Source organism: Diabrotica undecimpunctata, chromosome 8 (genome assembly GCF_040954645.1).
Source record: "Diabrotica undecimpunctata isolate CICGRU chromosome 8, icDiaUnde3, whole genome shotgun sequence".
Lineage (NCBI taxonomy): Eukaryota > Metazoa > Arthropoda > Insecta > Coleoptera > Chrysomelidae > Diabrotica > Diabrotica undecimpunctata.
This window is the reverse complement of record NC_092810.1, coordinates 110,767,045-110,784,570: the sequence shown is the minus strand read 5'-3', so window position 1 is coordinate 110,784,570 and position 17,526 is coordinate 110,767,045. Positions and strand designations below refer to the sequence as shown.

At 34.2% G+C, this 17,526-nt stretch overlaps 1 protein-coding gene across 1 annotated transcript in view; it reads left to right on the top strand.

Moving 5' to 3' along the window:
- The window catches only part of Mtpalpha (monolysocardiolipin acyltransferase Mtpalpha), a 42,566-nt gene that overhangs the window by 18,411 nt on the left and 6,629 nt on the right, over nucleotides 1-17,526 (top strand). The window contains exons 3-7 of the mRNA XM_072540730.1: nucleotides 832-1,192; nucleotides 2,996-3,363; nucleotides 7,898-8,244; nucleotides 13,739-13,968; nucleotides 16,703-17,031. Of these exons, the coding sequence (XP_072396831.1) occupies nucleotides 832-1,192; nucleotides 2,996-3,363; nucleotides 7,898-8,244; nucleotides 13,739-13,968; nucleotides 16,703-17,031 (1,635 nt within the window). The remainder of the gene's footprint in view (nucleotides 1-831; nucleotides 1,193-2,995; nucleotides 3,364-7,897; nucleotides 8,245-13,738; nucleotides 13,969-16,702; nucleotides 17,032-17,526) is intronic.

Genomic DNA, 17,526 nt, shown 5'->3' with positions numbered 1-17,526 from the left:
AGTAACATTACTCTCTCTGATATTGGTGTAAAGTTAGTAACGCATTTGGCAACCTTAGGCGATAAAATTATTCCTACTCCATATTCATGTGATCCATCACTTTTTCCCGAGTAATATACCTTGTGATCTATTTGTATTTATCCAGAATCTGGCCATCTCATTTCTTCTATTCCCATGATTTCAATATGCATTCTCTTTATTTCCTGTATTGCATTGTGGATTTTTCGTGCTTTGTATAAAGTAGAAGAAGGCTATTTTTATTAAATTATACCTTAATCCGCCCGCATCCTATCTAATGCAGAATTCCAAAGTAAAATTTTGCAGTTGTGAGCTGAACTTTACAATACGTGAAGATACTACCGTAATTCGGTACGAAATTAAAGTACATACAATGTTTTTAAGATTAATTTTTTTTGGAATGCGTATTTCCAAGGTTCAAGAGGTTTTGCACCAACTCTACATTATTTAATGAACCAATTTTCTAAATATAAATTTAATAAATTTAGATGGCGGGTTCTATAATGAACTTGTTTGTAGATACAGATTGAGTGATAAAATTAGGTATTTGCAATGGGTAAATGCGATTATCTTTGAAATACATACATAGTTTCGATAGTCTAAATATCGATGGTCCGTACAAAGTTTGTTCAGTACATGTGAAAACTTTTTCTGCCTGTAGTTTTCACTACAATTTTTTAAGATGTTTTGTTATACGAAGTATTATAGAGCTTTTACCGTTCTATTTTGGAAAGTATATGTGTTTGATATAGTTGCATTAGTTTCTGTTAGCAGTGTCGGTGCTATAACATAATTATTTATTTTCGTTTTTAGGTTAATTCTTTAAATGAAGAAGTACTTAAAGAACTTGAATCATTGCTTCCTAAAATTCAAAATGATTCCCAAATTCAAGCAAGCGTTATCATTTCTGGAAAACCGGGAGTCTTCATTGCCGGAGCGGATGTTAACATGCTGGAAACGTGGACCGATGCCGATGAGGGCATGGAGAACTGCCTGCGGGGACATAAACTTTTACAAGACATCGAGGACAGCAAAAAGCCATTCATTTCGGCTATTCAAGGATCATGCTTTGGTTTAGGCGCCGAATTGGCTTTGGCCACGCATTACAGAATCGGCGTTAAAGATAAAAAGACTTCTATCGCACTACCAGAAGTTATGTTGGGTCTTCTTCCAGGTAATTTTTTTTTTTCGAAAGCCGTTATAAACCAGTCCTACTACAGCAATTGTCTTGTATATCTTTAATCCATTCATTATACCCATTCCAGAATTCTGGAACCCATTATGTTATGGGTACCATATGTTTTAGGAGTCATTTGATAGTCTCCAAAAAGTGTTTGCCGCTTCCGATCTAATATCCCAGAAAACGAAGCATTTAAAAATTACTAGGCGCTATTTTTTAACTGGAATATCTATTGGAAGTCAATAGAAAGGGCGTACCATCTCGCGAGTGACGAAATTTTTACTGCGTCATGATTTTTTAGTAACATTTAAGCAAAAAAAAACGACTAGATGAAAACGTTCAACACGCGACTCTCTTGAAAATACTTGCTCTTTAAAATGAGAAATGAGATTTTCTAAATTAAAAAATCGGTTGCCTGTAAAGTCGGTTTTACGGGCCGAAGATTTTACGTGACAACGTCTTTTTCTCGGTAGAATATTTATTGATATGAATATTATTAAATTGCACAATAGGAACAAGGAAATGAATGAAAATAAGAATTGCACAAATTTTAACTATAGAAATATATTTTGTTTACTAAAACATTGTATATGTAAACTTAAACTTAACTAATTTCTATTTGAGTGATTTTGTTGAGGATAGGACGATGATAGGAGAAATAGCATCGCACCAGCGGACCGATCATGTTTGAGTGGGAGAGAGACGCAAGGCATTCGCCGGTCCGGCGGGCCTCTCTCTCGTTCGGTGACTCATCGTAACAGACGTGAGCGGGCGTTACACTTTTTCATGAGTGACTCCGAGCCACAACCTAATTTAAGACGTTGTCACGTCAAAAATGTTTATACAAGTTATTGCAAATTAAACCAGAAAGTAACCATTTTTCAATTGTTTATAGTTATTAAAATAAAGAATAAACATATTTAAAGCACATTTTACAATGTGAGTTTTTATGTAGTTAATAGTATACCGGGTACCGGGAGCCATTCTCTCTCCTGTTGCCGACAAAAATGTAGCTTTCGACTATTTTAAATAATTTTAAACTGTTTATCCTTGTTTAGTATAGTGTTATGTTCAACTTTAATGTTAATTTTATGTTTATGACATTCTGGGATTGTTGGATAGCCCGAAACTGACGAAATGCCCCTGAGGATGCTCTAGTGAGCGAAAGTACTTGGGCAAGATTTCATTAACAAACCTGTGCTCGATATCTGCCTTTATTTTTTAAAATTCTATAAAAAAACAATGCTAACTTTTGCAAAAATTGTGTTATGTGAGTTATGATTTTAGCTCCCTTATATTGTGTAAACTTTCACATGTATTTTGTGACGAGTAGCTCTATTAGACACCAGATTATGTGAAACGCAAGTTAAATTTAATTAAAAATATATTAACAAGCAAAATAAAATTTACTCAATACTCGGCCAATGTGAGGTGCGGTACGGAAGGATGACGGAAGTGACCGTTCAACACTCGACCGCATTAAGGAGTATGGACAGGGGGCTCTGATTACTACTGAGAAACCGGTATAGAAGTTCTTGCCAGATCAGTACTTCGGATCGAACTTAGTTCTCGTCGCTCTGCATGGCATTTTATACTGTAGGCCGGTGTTTCATTTCCAGCGCTCATCAATGGTAGTGGTAGGTTGTTGGTGTGAGGGCGGGCAGTTGGCAAGCGATTACGGCGTTTGGCAGTGTTATCGTTACAATTTTTTATCTGTTATTTCTTATACAATCCCTTAGGTATTCGATTTCTTGTTTACTGTGTCTTGTGTTCCATACAAATATATTTCTTTTTTAGGTTGTGGTGGCACACAACGACTCCCTCGGTTACTGTCTCTACCAAATGCCATGGACCTCATTTTAACAGGAAAAGGGTTAAGAGCAGATAAGGCGAAAAAGATGGGCGTATTAGATCTTCTAGTCGACCCTTTGGGCCCCGGATTGGATTCTCCCGAAGCGAACACTTCAAAATATCTCGAAACAGTGGCTATTGGCGTTGCTAAGGATTTGGCATCCGGAAAACTGGTACCTAAAAGAGAAAAAAGCCTAACAGATAAAATCTTAGCGTATGTGTTGCAATTCAATTTTGTCAAAGATCAAGTATTTAGTAAAGCTAAGAAGCAAGTAATGAAACAGACTCAGGGATTATATCCAGCGCCTTTAAAGGTAAGTTTGAAATCTTAACAATTTTGTGAATAATTTTAGCCCATGCGATTTTTTTACCTATGCTTTCCTGGTAAAATTTTGAGTTGATTCCATTATATATTATTCATTTGACTGTTCAAATGTATGGAAGTATTCAGAGCTCCGCTATCTAATCAGTGGTAATTAAGATATCATTAGTGGTGAGTGATATCAATGGTCATGGCTGTAAGCTATCACGATAAATTCAAGTAGCGTTAGGTAAGCGAAATTTTTAAATATTTATCCTATTCATACCGGAACGGGCGCACTACTAGTCCAACAAAATAATGCGATGTTCCCAGAGAATACACAACGTTTACAAAATGCGCAGTCGCTTTATAATGCATGGTGTCAGTCACAAGAAAATGTTAAAAAACTTAATATGGATAATCAAAGGTTAAGTCAAATAATAGCCGATGTGGAAAAGAGATTAGCATAGGTGGAAAAAGCCGAACAACATACAGGGTTAACCGCAAGTGCTGATGAATCACAAAAGAAATTAAAAGCAGATAAACTTGAATACTGCACCGATCAAGAAGATTTACCGTATGAAACGGGCTGGATAAGAAACGAAAACAGGAAAACTAACAAGAAACGTAAAATGGATACCTCATTATCTCCTCCCTCTCCGCAAAAATCAAATGTAGAAACACAAATTTAAAAACCAATCAAAAAACCAAAACCACCACCTCCGGTTGTAGTGGAAGGTTTTCAAAGTGCTGTTGACCTGAGCAAGCTCCTGAATGAGGCTGGTATTACCTTCACTATGAGAATTATAAACAGTGAAGTTATAAAAATTAAAACAGCCTATATCGATCATTACAGAGCTTTAATAGAAAAATTAAATACGAGTAAACTTTCGTACAACACTTATGAAAATAAGCAAGAGGTGCCAATTAGAGTTGTTAAGAAATTACATTACATAGGGCCACTAGAGGAAATAGTAAAAGACCTACAAAAACGACAATATAAAGCCATTAAAGCGGACAAGAAATTCAAATGGAAAACTAAAAAACAACCAGATATGTTCATCCTAACATTTAGACAGGATGAAGATATAAATAGAATTTACGGCATAATAGACATACTTACTACGAGAGTTGAAATCGATCCATTAAGGAGTTCCAGATTAGTCCCACAATGTAAAAGATGCCAGGCTTACGGATACACGTGGAAATACTGTAAAAAGGAGCCAAGATATGTAAAATATATTGGTAAACACCTTACTAAAGATTGCCAAAAACCACCAGAAGATAAACCAAAATCTATTCATTGTAGAGAAAACCACCCTGCAAACTACTGCGGATGTTATGTAACTAAAAAAATAAAAACAATGAGAAACGAGAGAACAAATAAATACAATGTTATAAAAGCGCCCCATAGAGTTATCGAAAGCAAAAAACTAAAAACGGTAGAGGTCAGTGAAAATAGAAGTTACAGCAATGTAACAAAGAATGCAAGGAGACATGCACCATCGGAACAAGAAAAAGAAACTGATATTACATTAAAAATGATATTGGAAAAGCTCACCAAAATGGCGTGCAATGCAAATGGATTGTTACATCAGATCGAGTTGCAAGCAGTACTAGACATTGAGAAAATTGATCTGTGTCTCGTTTCTGAAACACACTTCACTAAACAGTCATATGTAAAATTTAGGGGGTATAGAGTATATTCTACTGTACACCCAGATAATGCAGCTAAAGGAGGAAGCGCTATCATAATTAAAGGTAACATCTTGCATCATGAGGAATTAAAATATGCAACTGGGCACATACAAGCTACAACAGCATGTGTGAAGATGAAAACACATACCGTAAATATATAAGTTCACATAAGTTCAATATATTGTCCTCCTAAACACTCAATTAAAAGAGAACAATATAAAGAGTTTATGAACACTTTAGGAAAAAGATACATCATCGGTGGCGACTTTAATGCAACGAATACTCACTGGAGCTCTAGGCTAACTACAACTAAAGGAAAAGAACTATAAATAGAAAGAACAACATACTGGTCTACCGATAGGAACAAAATTCCAGGCCTGATAGATTTCTTTATTTACAAAAATATCTCAGAACAATCTGGATATCAATGACGGCTGGGACATGAACTCTGATCACTCACCGATAATTTTAACTATGAGTGATACAGTGATCAAAAAAGAGTTCAATCCAATATTGACTAATAAAAAAACTGACTGAGAGAGCTTCAAAATAAACCTTGAACACAAAATTAATCTTGCTGTGCCATTGAGAATCACAAGGCAACTTGATGACGAATTAGAAGTTTTTATAAAAAATATCCAACAGGTAGCTTGGGAAAATACCCCCACAATAACTTCTAGAACAAAACGGAACAACTATCCAAAAGAAATCAGAGAACAAAGGAAGTATAGTTTTCATAGTAGAAAAAAGGAAGTTAAAAAAAATGGCAGCAATACAGAGCTCCACGTGACAAAACTAGTGTAAATAATGCTACGCAAAAACTAAAAAGGGAGATACAGAATATAAAAAATTCAACAATTAATTCTTTTTTAAGTAATTTAACTGCTGACCAGAACACAGATTATTCGTTATGGAAGGCAACAAAAAGAATGAGGAGACTATCAAGTTGGAAAACGGCAACTGGGCTAGAAGTAACGAATAGAAAGCAGAACGATTTGCAGATCATTTAGAAAGCACGTTCAAACCCAACGACAATGATGGTGAAGAACTGAGATGGGAAGAACCATTTCAAACCGAAGAAAGAATAACATTGTCATCATTTAGAAAAGTATCAGCAGATGTAAAAGAGAATATAAATCCTAAGAATCCAGGATATGATCTCATAACAGGAGAACTACTAACAAATCTACCAAGAAAAGCCATAGTTAAGCTGACACACCTAATACATGCTGCTTTTAGATTGAGATATGTTCCCAGACTGTGGACAGTAGCCGAAGTCATTATGATCGTCAAACCAGATAAACCTCCTAATGAAGTGACATCCTATCGACCAATATCACTCCTTCCGGTGATGTCAAAACTATTTGAAAAACTTCTATTGAAAAGATTAAAACCAATAATAGAAAGAAAAAATCTTATACCAAATCATCAATTTGGTTTCAGAAATAAACATTCCGCTATAGATCAAGTTCACAGAATAACGAATATAATAGAAAAAACAGAAGAAAAGAAAGTCTGCTCTACAATCTTCTTGGACGTAGCACAGGCGTTTGATAAAGTCTGACATGAGGGTTTAAACTATAAACTAAGAACGTTCATGAATAAACAGTATTCAGAAATCTTAGAATCATACATTGTGAATAGATATTTCAGAGTAAAACAAGAAGTGTACACCAACTTAAGGGAGAAAAGCTGACATGGCACAAGGGAGTGTATTAGGACCGGTCCTGTACCTATTGTATACGTGTGACATTCCAGAGCTAGAACAAAACACTATTGCTACCTTCGCGGATGATACAGCCATACTAGCAATAGGAGGCAGTAGTGAAGAAGCGACTGATGGGTAAGTTGCAACTATCAGTAAATAAAATACATACCTGGACCAGAAAATGGCGAATAAAATTAAATGAGACTAATAAAAAAATAGAAAATTTCCCAGTTAGAATAAATGATACCGAAGTTCCATATGCAACATCAGCAAAATACTTGGGCATCACCCTAGACGCGAGGCTGCACTGGAAAGTCCATGTCAAAAAGAAAAGAGGGGAGCTTTATATTAGATATAAGAAATTGTATTGGCTGATTGGAAGAAATTCAACATTATCCATTCATAATAAATTATCCATTTACAAGCAAGTACTGAGGCCAGTATGGGTATATGGGTGCCAACTCTGGGGCTGTACCAAAGCTAGTAATCTACATATTATCCAGAGATTTCAAAACAAAGTACTGATGAACATTATTGATGCTCCTTGGTATATCTGGAACAGCAACCTCCACCAGGACGTGGGTATGGAAACTGTGACCGAAGTAATCAAGAGAACAGCAGCAAGGTACGAGCAGAGTCTGCATAGTCATGTGAATGTCTAGGCAATCCAGCTTCTTGACACCACTGAACTAAAGAGAAGACATAAGGACAAAACCATTTGAGTTAGTGTAAATGTGTAACAGTTTAGTGTAAAAAGCAGAGTATAGTGCTGTGATGTTATTGCATGTTAGTTGTAGTGCATTCGTTGATAGATAAAATAAGAGTAAGCCATAGGGAAAGCCCTTAGATTTAAGTATTTGCTGTTTATTACGTTAGGTCAGAAAATAACTGGATAATTGGTCATTTGTGACCAGATAACCGTATAAAAACACCGTACAGGTGTTATACAAAAAAAAAAAGAAGATCGCAAATGCCTTGAAGGAACACCAATATAAATATTCTGAACCGCGAACTGCTGTACAAAGATATACAATCTCACCAACTTCCGCAAGGAAACTGTATCAAATAAAGACGAAGAATATATGATATGTTGTCACGTTTTCTTTAAAAATCTATATCAATAATACTATGTATATTTTAGGCACTAGAAGTTTTACGCACTAGTTTAGACAAAGGTGAAACCGTTGGATTCAAAGAAGAAGCTCGGGCTTTTGGACAACTCGCAATTACACCCCAATGTAAAGGACTGATAAGTTTGTTCAAGGGACAGACGCAATGCAAAAAGAACCGTTTTGGTAAGCCAAATAAAGAGGTTAAGACTGTCGGAGTTTTAGGGGCTGGTTTGATGGGGGCCGGTATTGCACAAGTAACAATTGATAAAGGTATTCAAGTTGCTCTAAAGGATTCCAATAGCGCAGGTCTAGCTCGAGGAGTTAATCAAATATATACCGGTATAAATGGTGCTGTAAAAAGGAAAAGAATAATAGGGTAAGTGTTTTTCATCTTTCATATTATTGTTTTTACTCCACTAAAGGAATTAAAAGATGAGCTATTATATAACATTTTTCATTATTTTGTCCTACAAAATGAAAAATAGGACGGGGGAGATTAAACGACCTTTTCGAACTTCGGGATTTACTGGAACATGATAGGAGAACTTTTTTATGCTCACTGCGGTACGTTAAGTTCCTTTATTTACCCGGTGTCATATGTATAATCTTTTAGTGTGTAATAAAAGCATGTCCGAATTCAGCTTAACATCAAAACGCCGAATTGTATTTGCCTGTATTCATTAGATTAGATTATGTGAGGTCGTTAAGGCCATGCGGCCTCACCGCACTTCGACCTATAGAGATCTTTTGTGCATACCTTAATCTAGTTAAACTCTAGAATGCCAATACTTCTGATGAAGTTGATTAACTTCCTAGGTGACTTGTTTCCTATGTCAGAGGACGCCAGACTGATCTCTCCTAGGAATTTTAGTCTTTTGCAGAACAGAGCTACGCAGTTGCAGAGTATATGTTCTGTCGTTTCTTTTTCATTGTGACAGAAACGACAGTTCTCACTATCTGATTTGCCCATCTTCTTGAGATGATATCTCAGAGGGCAGTGACCAGTGAGAAGGCCAGTGACCATTTTGATATCTTTTTTACTCATTTCGAGAAGGCGGTCTGTTGCAGTAGGCGACACTTTTATGAGCCTTTTTGCTTGCCTTTGTCCTGGTGTGTTAGACCAATATGATCTTAGTTGATTGAGTTCCCAGGTACGGAGTTCCTCTCTGATGTGGCTTTTCGATAGTCCACAGAAGGGTTCCGGACCCTGGAATGGGGTATTAGCTCCTTCTTTTGCGAGGCTGTCAGCTTCGTCATTTCCTGCAATTCCCTTGTGACCTGGCACCCACAACGCAGTTACATTGTTGCGTTCCGCCAGCTTCTTGAGAGATTGTTTACAGTCCCAAACCAACTTCGACTCACATGTAAATGACTTTAGAGCCTTTAAGGCGGCTTGGCTGTCTGATAAAATAAGGACTTTTGCCCTACGGGTGTCTCGGTTGAGACATTCTTGGGCACTTATGTCTATAGCATGTATTTCTGCCTGGAAGATAGTTGGGGCGTTTCCAAGAGATTTAGATAGCCTGAAATTGGGCCCAGTAACTCCCACTCCTGCCCTTTCATCTATCTTAGATCCATCCGTATACTATACGAGTCTTCTTCCACTTTTGGTTCAATTTCTTCACCCATTTGGTGGTTTTTTATGACCACTTCAAAGGGTGTTTCAAAGTCGAATTTGACTGGCATGTATTCATAGTCGGGATCGACAATTGTCCAATATCAATTAAGAAATAATCAGGTTCTTTGTATTTTGGTCTTTGGTTCTTTGGTCAAGATAATATTTCTGATTAACCGAAAAGATAAATCTAAATGCGGTTCGGCTAGAGACCTACACCTGCTAATGTTTACGTCTCCTATATAGCTTATTGAATTTTAGTATAGTTATTACTCATACATGTTCCTCACAGTCTTTACATATTCACTGGGAACTCCTCTCTTATTACAAACATTAACGTTTGTATTTTGATAACGATTTCTGAAGTGGAAATTGAAACGTCAATAAATCCTTTCTTATTGAATGTCCACCATAGAATCCCTCGAGGAACTCTATCATATGCTTTCTCAATATCAATGAATACTATATGAGTGTTTGTTTCTTTATTCCTGTATTTTTCTATCCATTGCCTTATAATGAAAATTGCATCTGTTATTGATCTGCATTGCATAAAGCCAAACTGATTATCGGATATTTCGGTGTCTCACATATCCGGTGTCTCTCCCATATTTTCATGGTGTAACTAAGTTAATGTATGGCCTTTAGTTTTATACACTGTTATATATCTTGGCTGTTAGCCAACTTGTTCCTTTCTCTCATAATGCTCCCCACACTTTTCCAAGAATATAATCTGGTCCAACTGCTTTTCCATTCTTTATTTTTTGAATTTCTTAAACCATTTTCTCGTTTGTTATTTTGGTGATCATTGTTGTTACTGTCTCCGTTACTCAACTGGTTTTTTTTATAAAATTCTTCATTTAATTACTATTTAATTTGGAATAAGCCACAATTAAATATTAAAGTAAGTTTATTGACGTTTCAATTTCCACTTCGGAAATCGTTCTCAAAATACAAACATTAGCAAATTAAACAAATTTTATTTTTTTGTTACTTGGTGAAAAATTCTTCTAATAATTTAATTTTATCTGACTTATTTATATTGACAATTTAGACATACATTATATATTTTAAAGTAGACGACTTTAAAAATGATATTGACAATATTGTTGAGTTGCGTTCCTGGGACGACTTTACTTGTAAGAGAGTTCATTCGTTATTCGAATATAATAACACACTAATTTTCCTGGATGTTTTAATCTCTAAGAACGATACTGGATATGAGATTCAGGTGTATAGAAAACCAACACACACCAACAGATATTTAAATTTCAAATCAAATCACAATATTAATATTAAAAAGGGAATCATTAAATCCTTATACGATAGAGCCAAAATTATTTGTTCTAACGAAAATTCGTTCTTGGAGGAAAAACATTTATTAATATCTGTTTTATTAAAATATGATTATCCTTCAAAGTACTTTGAAGAAATAGAAAGAAAGAATATCAACTTTTCGTGAATTAGATTTTATTATTTTCATCTCGGAATACATCTGATAATTTGATAATCTGATAATTTGATTAAAATCTTTTGCTTCCTTTACCCTACGTTTAACTGTTTTATATATCTTTGTTCCTCCTTCCCTGGTATCAAGTTAATCATTGATCCTATAGATTTGAATATGTTTCTGCGTTAGCTTTTGCTATTTTTTTGGCGACTGTATAGTTTTGAAGATCGGTATCCGACCTATTTTCTTGCCACTCTTTACATAATTTTCTCTTCACTTTTATTTTTTTTAGCTTCGTTTGACTACCACCAAGTATCTTTATTCTCAAACTTCTTTCCTGACGTTTTCTATGTATTTCAATAGCAGTAATTCTAATGATACTGGCCATCTTCTTCTAAATTGTGTTAGGACTTCTTTTCATGTTCCAACACACTTTTCTACTATTTTTGCCCTGAATCTTTTTTCTCATTTTTTATCATCCACCACTTGATTTTTTGTGGTTCTCTCCCTTATTTTGTTTTAGTGTCGTTTGTTTTTTTCGTTAGAATATCTGAAAACTATTTTTCATAACGATCTGCATCCGTTTCTTCATGGTAATGTCCAGTCTTTTTTTTAGAAACAAATGCGATTAAATCTCCTTCAACAAATCCTGAGTCGCTACCAATATGGCTAAAACTAAGGTGTTTTCTCTTTCCAGATGGGGCGTTTAAACCTGTCGACAAACCATCTAGGAAAGCTTATCGTTTGTTTTTAACATTTAAATCCTGCCAAATTTTTGTGACAGTATGTCCTACATTTAACCATGTTTCATCTGTATAATATGTTTTTTCCATCTCTTCGAAATTCTTCTATTTGGTTCAGATACTTTCTGCGCCATAAAATAATTGCTTCTTTTTCAATAAGTGTACTATTCCTCTTTCTCTTTAAACACCTAAAGTTCATTTCACGTGAAGTACGTAACAAAACACGTTTTGATATTTTTGGAATATTTTCATTAGATTGAAGAGAAGAAGCAATTTTTTTATAGTTGGTCATTCCTTTTTGAAATAAAATTCATGTACTGCACGTCGAATGGCATGTTTGGTTGTATCATCCAATTTTATTTGTCTCCTTCATCTTGTCTCAACCTTCAAAGTATTATTATCGTTTATTTCATCGTTTGTTTTAATTACTCTGTGTACTCTAGCTTTGGAAACGTTTGTTAAAATACTACATAATGTAACTACAGCGTTTATATTTATATTTTGTTCTCTGGCTCGAAGTCCTTCAAACACATTTCCGATCATAGTTTTTTCTTTGGATGTTAAATTGTGATGTTTCTTTTTGATATACGGTTCGTTATTACTACTCTCAGTCATATTTATTATGTGTCACCAAATTGATTTAAAACTAAATTACTCACAATTCACAAAAAGTAAACGTAAAAGCGCCTTCCACTAATAATATTGTATCATTATTGATTACGGACATTGTCTACCGTTAGAGAAAGATATAAACTACAACATTGCAGATAACTTCAAGTTGAATCGTAAACGCTGACAACGTTATATTTTCCCTAGAAAATAAATCCTTTCCAAAACATTTGAACAGTTTAAAAATAGACCAGTCAAATTATTTAACCTTATTTCATATATAAAATGAGATCTCTTCTATCTGAACGTATATTCTTTGAATAGTTAGAAGAAGAAGGCTTTTGTTAATTTTTAAGAAATTAAACAGATTCTGCAATAATCCACTAATTTGTTTATTAAATAATAATTAAATTTTCTTCTTTTGTCGGTATTCCAACAACAAAAATATTTTTTTCTAAAGGGTAAACGTCCAATTTTACTGGCCTAAAAAACTATTAAAACATGAGTTACACGCTAAAATTGTGGTACTTTACTGTACCTTTCACCCTTTGTCCTTTCCATCTAGTCTCTTGAATACAAGTAATTTGTACTATCCTTCTTTTAAGCGCATCCACTAACTTCACACTCTTAAGACTTTTAAGGTCGTATCCTAATTGTTTACTGTAATGATGTTCCTCCTGACATAGTCCTCACTCGGAAATCCGAAAGGAGCGTTAGTTTGCTTCCGGAACATTTTACCTCAGAATGGAGCGCCTCGTTTACCTCATTTTAACAACATTGAAGAAGGTCTTTTCATTATTATGAAAACAAAAGATTTTCGGATATTTGATGACTGAATGCCTTTTCTATCAGCAACATGTTCTGCTAACACACCACGAATGCAACCCAAGTGTAGTATTACCCCACTGGCTTGCATTTTTCTGCATAGGCAGGATCCCTACTATAAGGACAGCCCTATAAGCCAATGTATTGTTCTTCTTATACCGCTTCTAGGAGGTAAGTACTCTTATAGGAATGTCTATAAATAAGTGCTCCTAGTGATTTTAAGTTTTACACCACCAAGAAACCAAAGCTAACTAGCTAAGAATCATATTCTTACAAGATATAACGCACATATCAGGTGTGCTATTTATGCCGTAGTGTGTTGTAATTTTTCGTGGTGGGTGTTCTAATATGTTGTAAAATTATTCAGTTTTAGTCCAACTACCACCCCACACCTGTCACCAATCTAGTAAGTATTCAAAACTAGTTCATCGCTTTCCATAGTCCATCTTTCGTGTCCGAGTCAAAGGCTTTTTTCAAAATCAATGATTACATGTAAAAGGGGATTTTAGGTTTCACGCAATTATTTATTATTAATAAAATTTTAATATGTTATATGATGAGGCACATATTCTAATTTAATTAGTTTCTTCGATTGCTAACCTAATAAATTGATGACATTTTTTATTTTTAGATTGGAAAGAGATAAATTCATGTCAAATTTAAACCCCACTTTGAGTTACGACGCATTTAAACAAGTTGATGTTGTTATCGAAGCAGTATTTGAAGATATTAATATTAAACACAAAGTTCTTAAAGAAGTAGAAGCTGTCGTTAAGCCTGATTGCATATTTGCCACTAATACGAGCGCTTTACCTATTTCGCAGATTGCAGTTGCATCCAAGAGGCCAGAAAATGTCATAGGTCAGTTTTTTTACTTGTCATTTCCATTTTGTTGGGGACTAGGAGTTATTATTGGGGGTCAATAGGTCATAATATACTAATGGTTTCGAGAAACGTCAAATGGAAAAAAGCTTATCCGATAAATATTCTAGAAACTATAGCAGTCACAATAAGAAGAAATCAAGTGAGAAATATAAAAAGGCATGTCATACATATGTAAGACGAACGAACGAAAATACTACTGAGAATAATGGAAAATTAGCAAGAAAACGTCCTTTGGAATAACGGTAAAAAGTATGAGGAGCTATCCACAAGGAAACTAAATTCCTGTAGTTGGCTGTATACCATGTACCACAAAAAATTTTATTTAAAAAATTCCTTTATAAAAGGTATAATAATAAAAACTCCATCGAGCTACATCACAGAACGTTTTCGGAATTAATATTCCATCATCAGTGTTATCCTAAAAGTATAACCACTTTAATTAAATCAAACATGAAAGATAAAATTTTGACCAAGGTTCTGCTTTCCATATTGACTGCTTTGTTCCGACTTCCGTCCTAACATGTCATTTTAAACAGTTGCTATCAACAAGTCCTCACAGATACTTCGTCTAAGGACTAGCAACCTCCATTGGAGTCTTAACGTTGCCATGTAAGCTATTCCTGTTTTAACTTAAACATCATAGTTTATAAATTTAAAAAATGTAACTCAAAGTTAATCTAACATTTAAAGGGCTTTTATCCATATATTTAGTGGCTTCAAACTTGTACCGGGTTTCTCATTATATTTTGACCCCCACTTATTTTCCTTAATTTCGGGAATACAAAAAAAGTTTCAAATAAAAGTTGTATTGTTTTATCTGTACCGACCAGCAATGTAGCAACAAACCAAATTTTGTATACAGGGAGTGCCCAATAAAATACATCTTCAATATTTCAAATGGGACACCCTGTATTTTTTTACAGTTTTGAGTAGCCCTGCATTTCCTGATTACCAATATATAACAATATGTAGCATTAGTTTTGTTCTATAATGGCATATGGTACTACAAAAGGGTAACCATAGGTGGCTATGCAACTGACATTTCATAATGAAACAATAATTATTAATTTATTATAAACTGTCAGTCCTCATACCGAAATGGGTTATACTGCAGATGAAAAAGTAGATATATTCTCAATTTATGTAAAAAATAATAAAAACAAGCAAGCGTCAAGAAGAGAATATAGGCGCTGATTTATCCAGATCGACAGACTCCTGCAAATACATTTTTATATAATTATCGTCATGTCATGAAATGAAAAAATGTTTGAACGGAAGAAACGTACCATCGTAGGAAATTATGATGAAGATCTTAATACTTTGCTTTACTTTGAAGGTAAAAATTAAATACTTAAGTAATAGATTAAATCCATAATAACATTTTTATTTTAGACAATTCCGAAACTAGTCTAAACAATGCTACTAATGCATTAGAGAAAAGCCGTGCGACGATACATAGAGTTTTAAAAAGCACAACTATAAGCCGTACAAAATATTACCGGTACAAGAACTTACCGATGTTCATAAGAGAAAGCGTTTACAGTTCTGTCAAGACATGCTTACAAATTTGAACAATGATCCTAATTATTTTTATAACATTTTATGGACAGATGAATAAAATTTTTCAACTTCAGGCATTTTTAATAGAAGAAATAGGTATTCGTGGGAACAGAAAAATAATAGAAAAAGAAAAATTAAGCAAATAAAAAAGTCAGGAAGAAAATCAATAAATGTGTGGTGCGGAATATTTCAAAACAAAATAGTTGTATTTATACGGCTACGACATTATAAAACACATAATGTCGTAGCCGTTCAAGAACATTTAAATAATCAATTTATTGTGTGGATCGGCAATAAGGGTATCAATACATGGCCACCAAATAGTCCCGACTTAACAACATGTGATAGCTTTTTATGGGTTTTTTTTTAAAGAAAAAGTGTATTTTGATTCAAATACAAATATTAACACTATCACGGCAAAAGTTCGCGCGGAAATTGAAAATTTAAATGGTCATAATAACACAATATCTAACGCATTAGAAAATTTGAGATGTAAGATATTACTTGTGGATTGATAACAATGGAGGGCAGTTTGAGCATGTATTGTAATCTTAAATGTAGTATTGTATCTTAAATGTAGTATTGTAAGTCATTAATTTTGTTGACTTTCTAAATAGGTATAGTTTTTCTAAATATATTTTTTTCTTATCTTAGTATAGTATAGTAGTACCATACGCCATTATAGAACAAAACTAATGCTACACTATGTTATATATTTGTAATCAGGAAATGCAGGGCTACTCAATTTGTGTCCCATTTGAAATATTGAAGATGCATTTTATTGGACACTCCCTGTATACAAATGGTCTGTTGCTACACTGTTGGTCGGTACAGATGAAATAATACAACTTTTATTTGAAACTTTTTTTTTGTATTCCTGAAATTAAGGAAAATAAGTGGGGAGTCAAAATAAAATGAGAAACCCTGTACATTCAGTAAGTATTAGCCACCCTTTTTTAATAACCTTGAGGATAGCACTGATGATGGAATATTAATGCCGAAAAAGTTTTGTGATGTAGCCCGATAGGGTTTTTAATATTATACCTTTTATCGTTAACAATTTATCGCTAAAGTAATACTAAAACATTAGAATTAACAGATAACAGGTCCCTAATCAATGCATTTAATTGAATCATTTTGTTAATTTCAGGTATGCATTACTTCTCCCCAGTAGATAAAATGCAGCTGTTGGAAATCATCACGACCGATAAAACAAGCAAAGAAGCTACTGCCATCGCAGTCGACATAGGTCTTAAGCAGGGAAAAGTAGTCATCACTGTTGGTGATGGTCCCGGTTTCTACACAACCAGAATTTTATCCGCCATGATGGCTGAAAGTATAAGACTGTTACAAGAAGGCGTGGATCCTAAAGATTTAGACTCCCTTACCAAGAAGTTCGGCTTCCCTGTAGGTGCCGCTACCTTAGCAGATGAGGTCGGTTTAGATGTAGCTGCTCATATTGGGCCTAATTTAGCACAGGTAAGTCATATTAATGTGCATCAATACTTGTAACACAATGACATTCGAATTTACTTCTATTTAGGTATGAAAACTAACGGGAAATTTTTTTTCAAATTAGTAGCTAGGTACTCGCAATTAGTATTAATGTTGAGCCAACGTTAATACAGTAGAGCAGAGAGTGGGCACAATTAAAAATCAAAGATTACCGGATTATTGGAACGTTCAGATTACTGGATTGTAGAAAAATTCGTACCAAATAATATAAAGTATTTGATAAAGGGAATGTGTTCAACGTATTTATCTGTGTTCATGTAGGCCTTGTTTAAAAACCTTTTCTCGCATGTTTTGAAGATATATATATATATATATATATATATATATATAATATATATATATATATATATATTTTGAAGAATTATAATATCTTAGTAGGTATGCCATTTTTCTTAGTCCATGCTATGCAGGTATGACTACAATTAAATGTTGTATCTGGTTTTCCTTTACAGTTTTGTA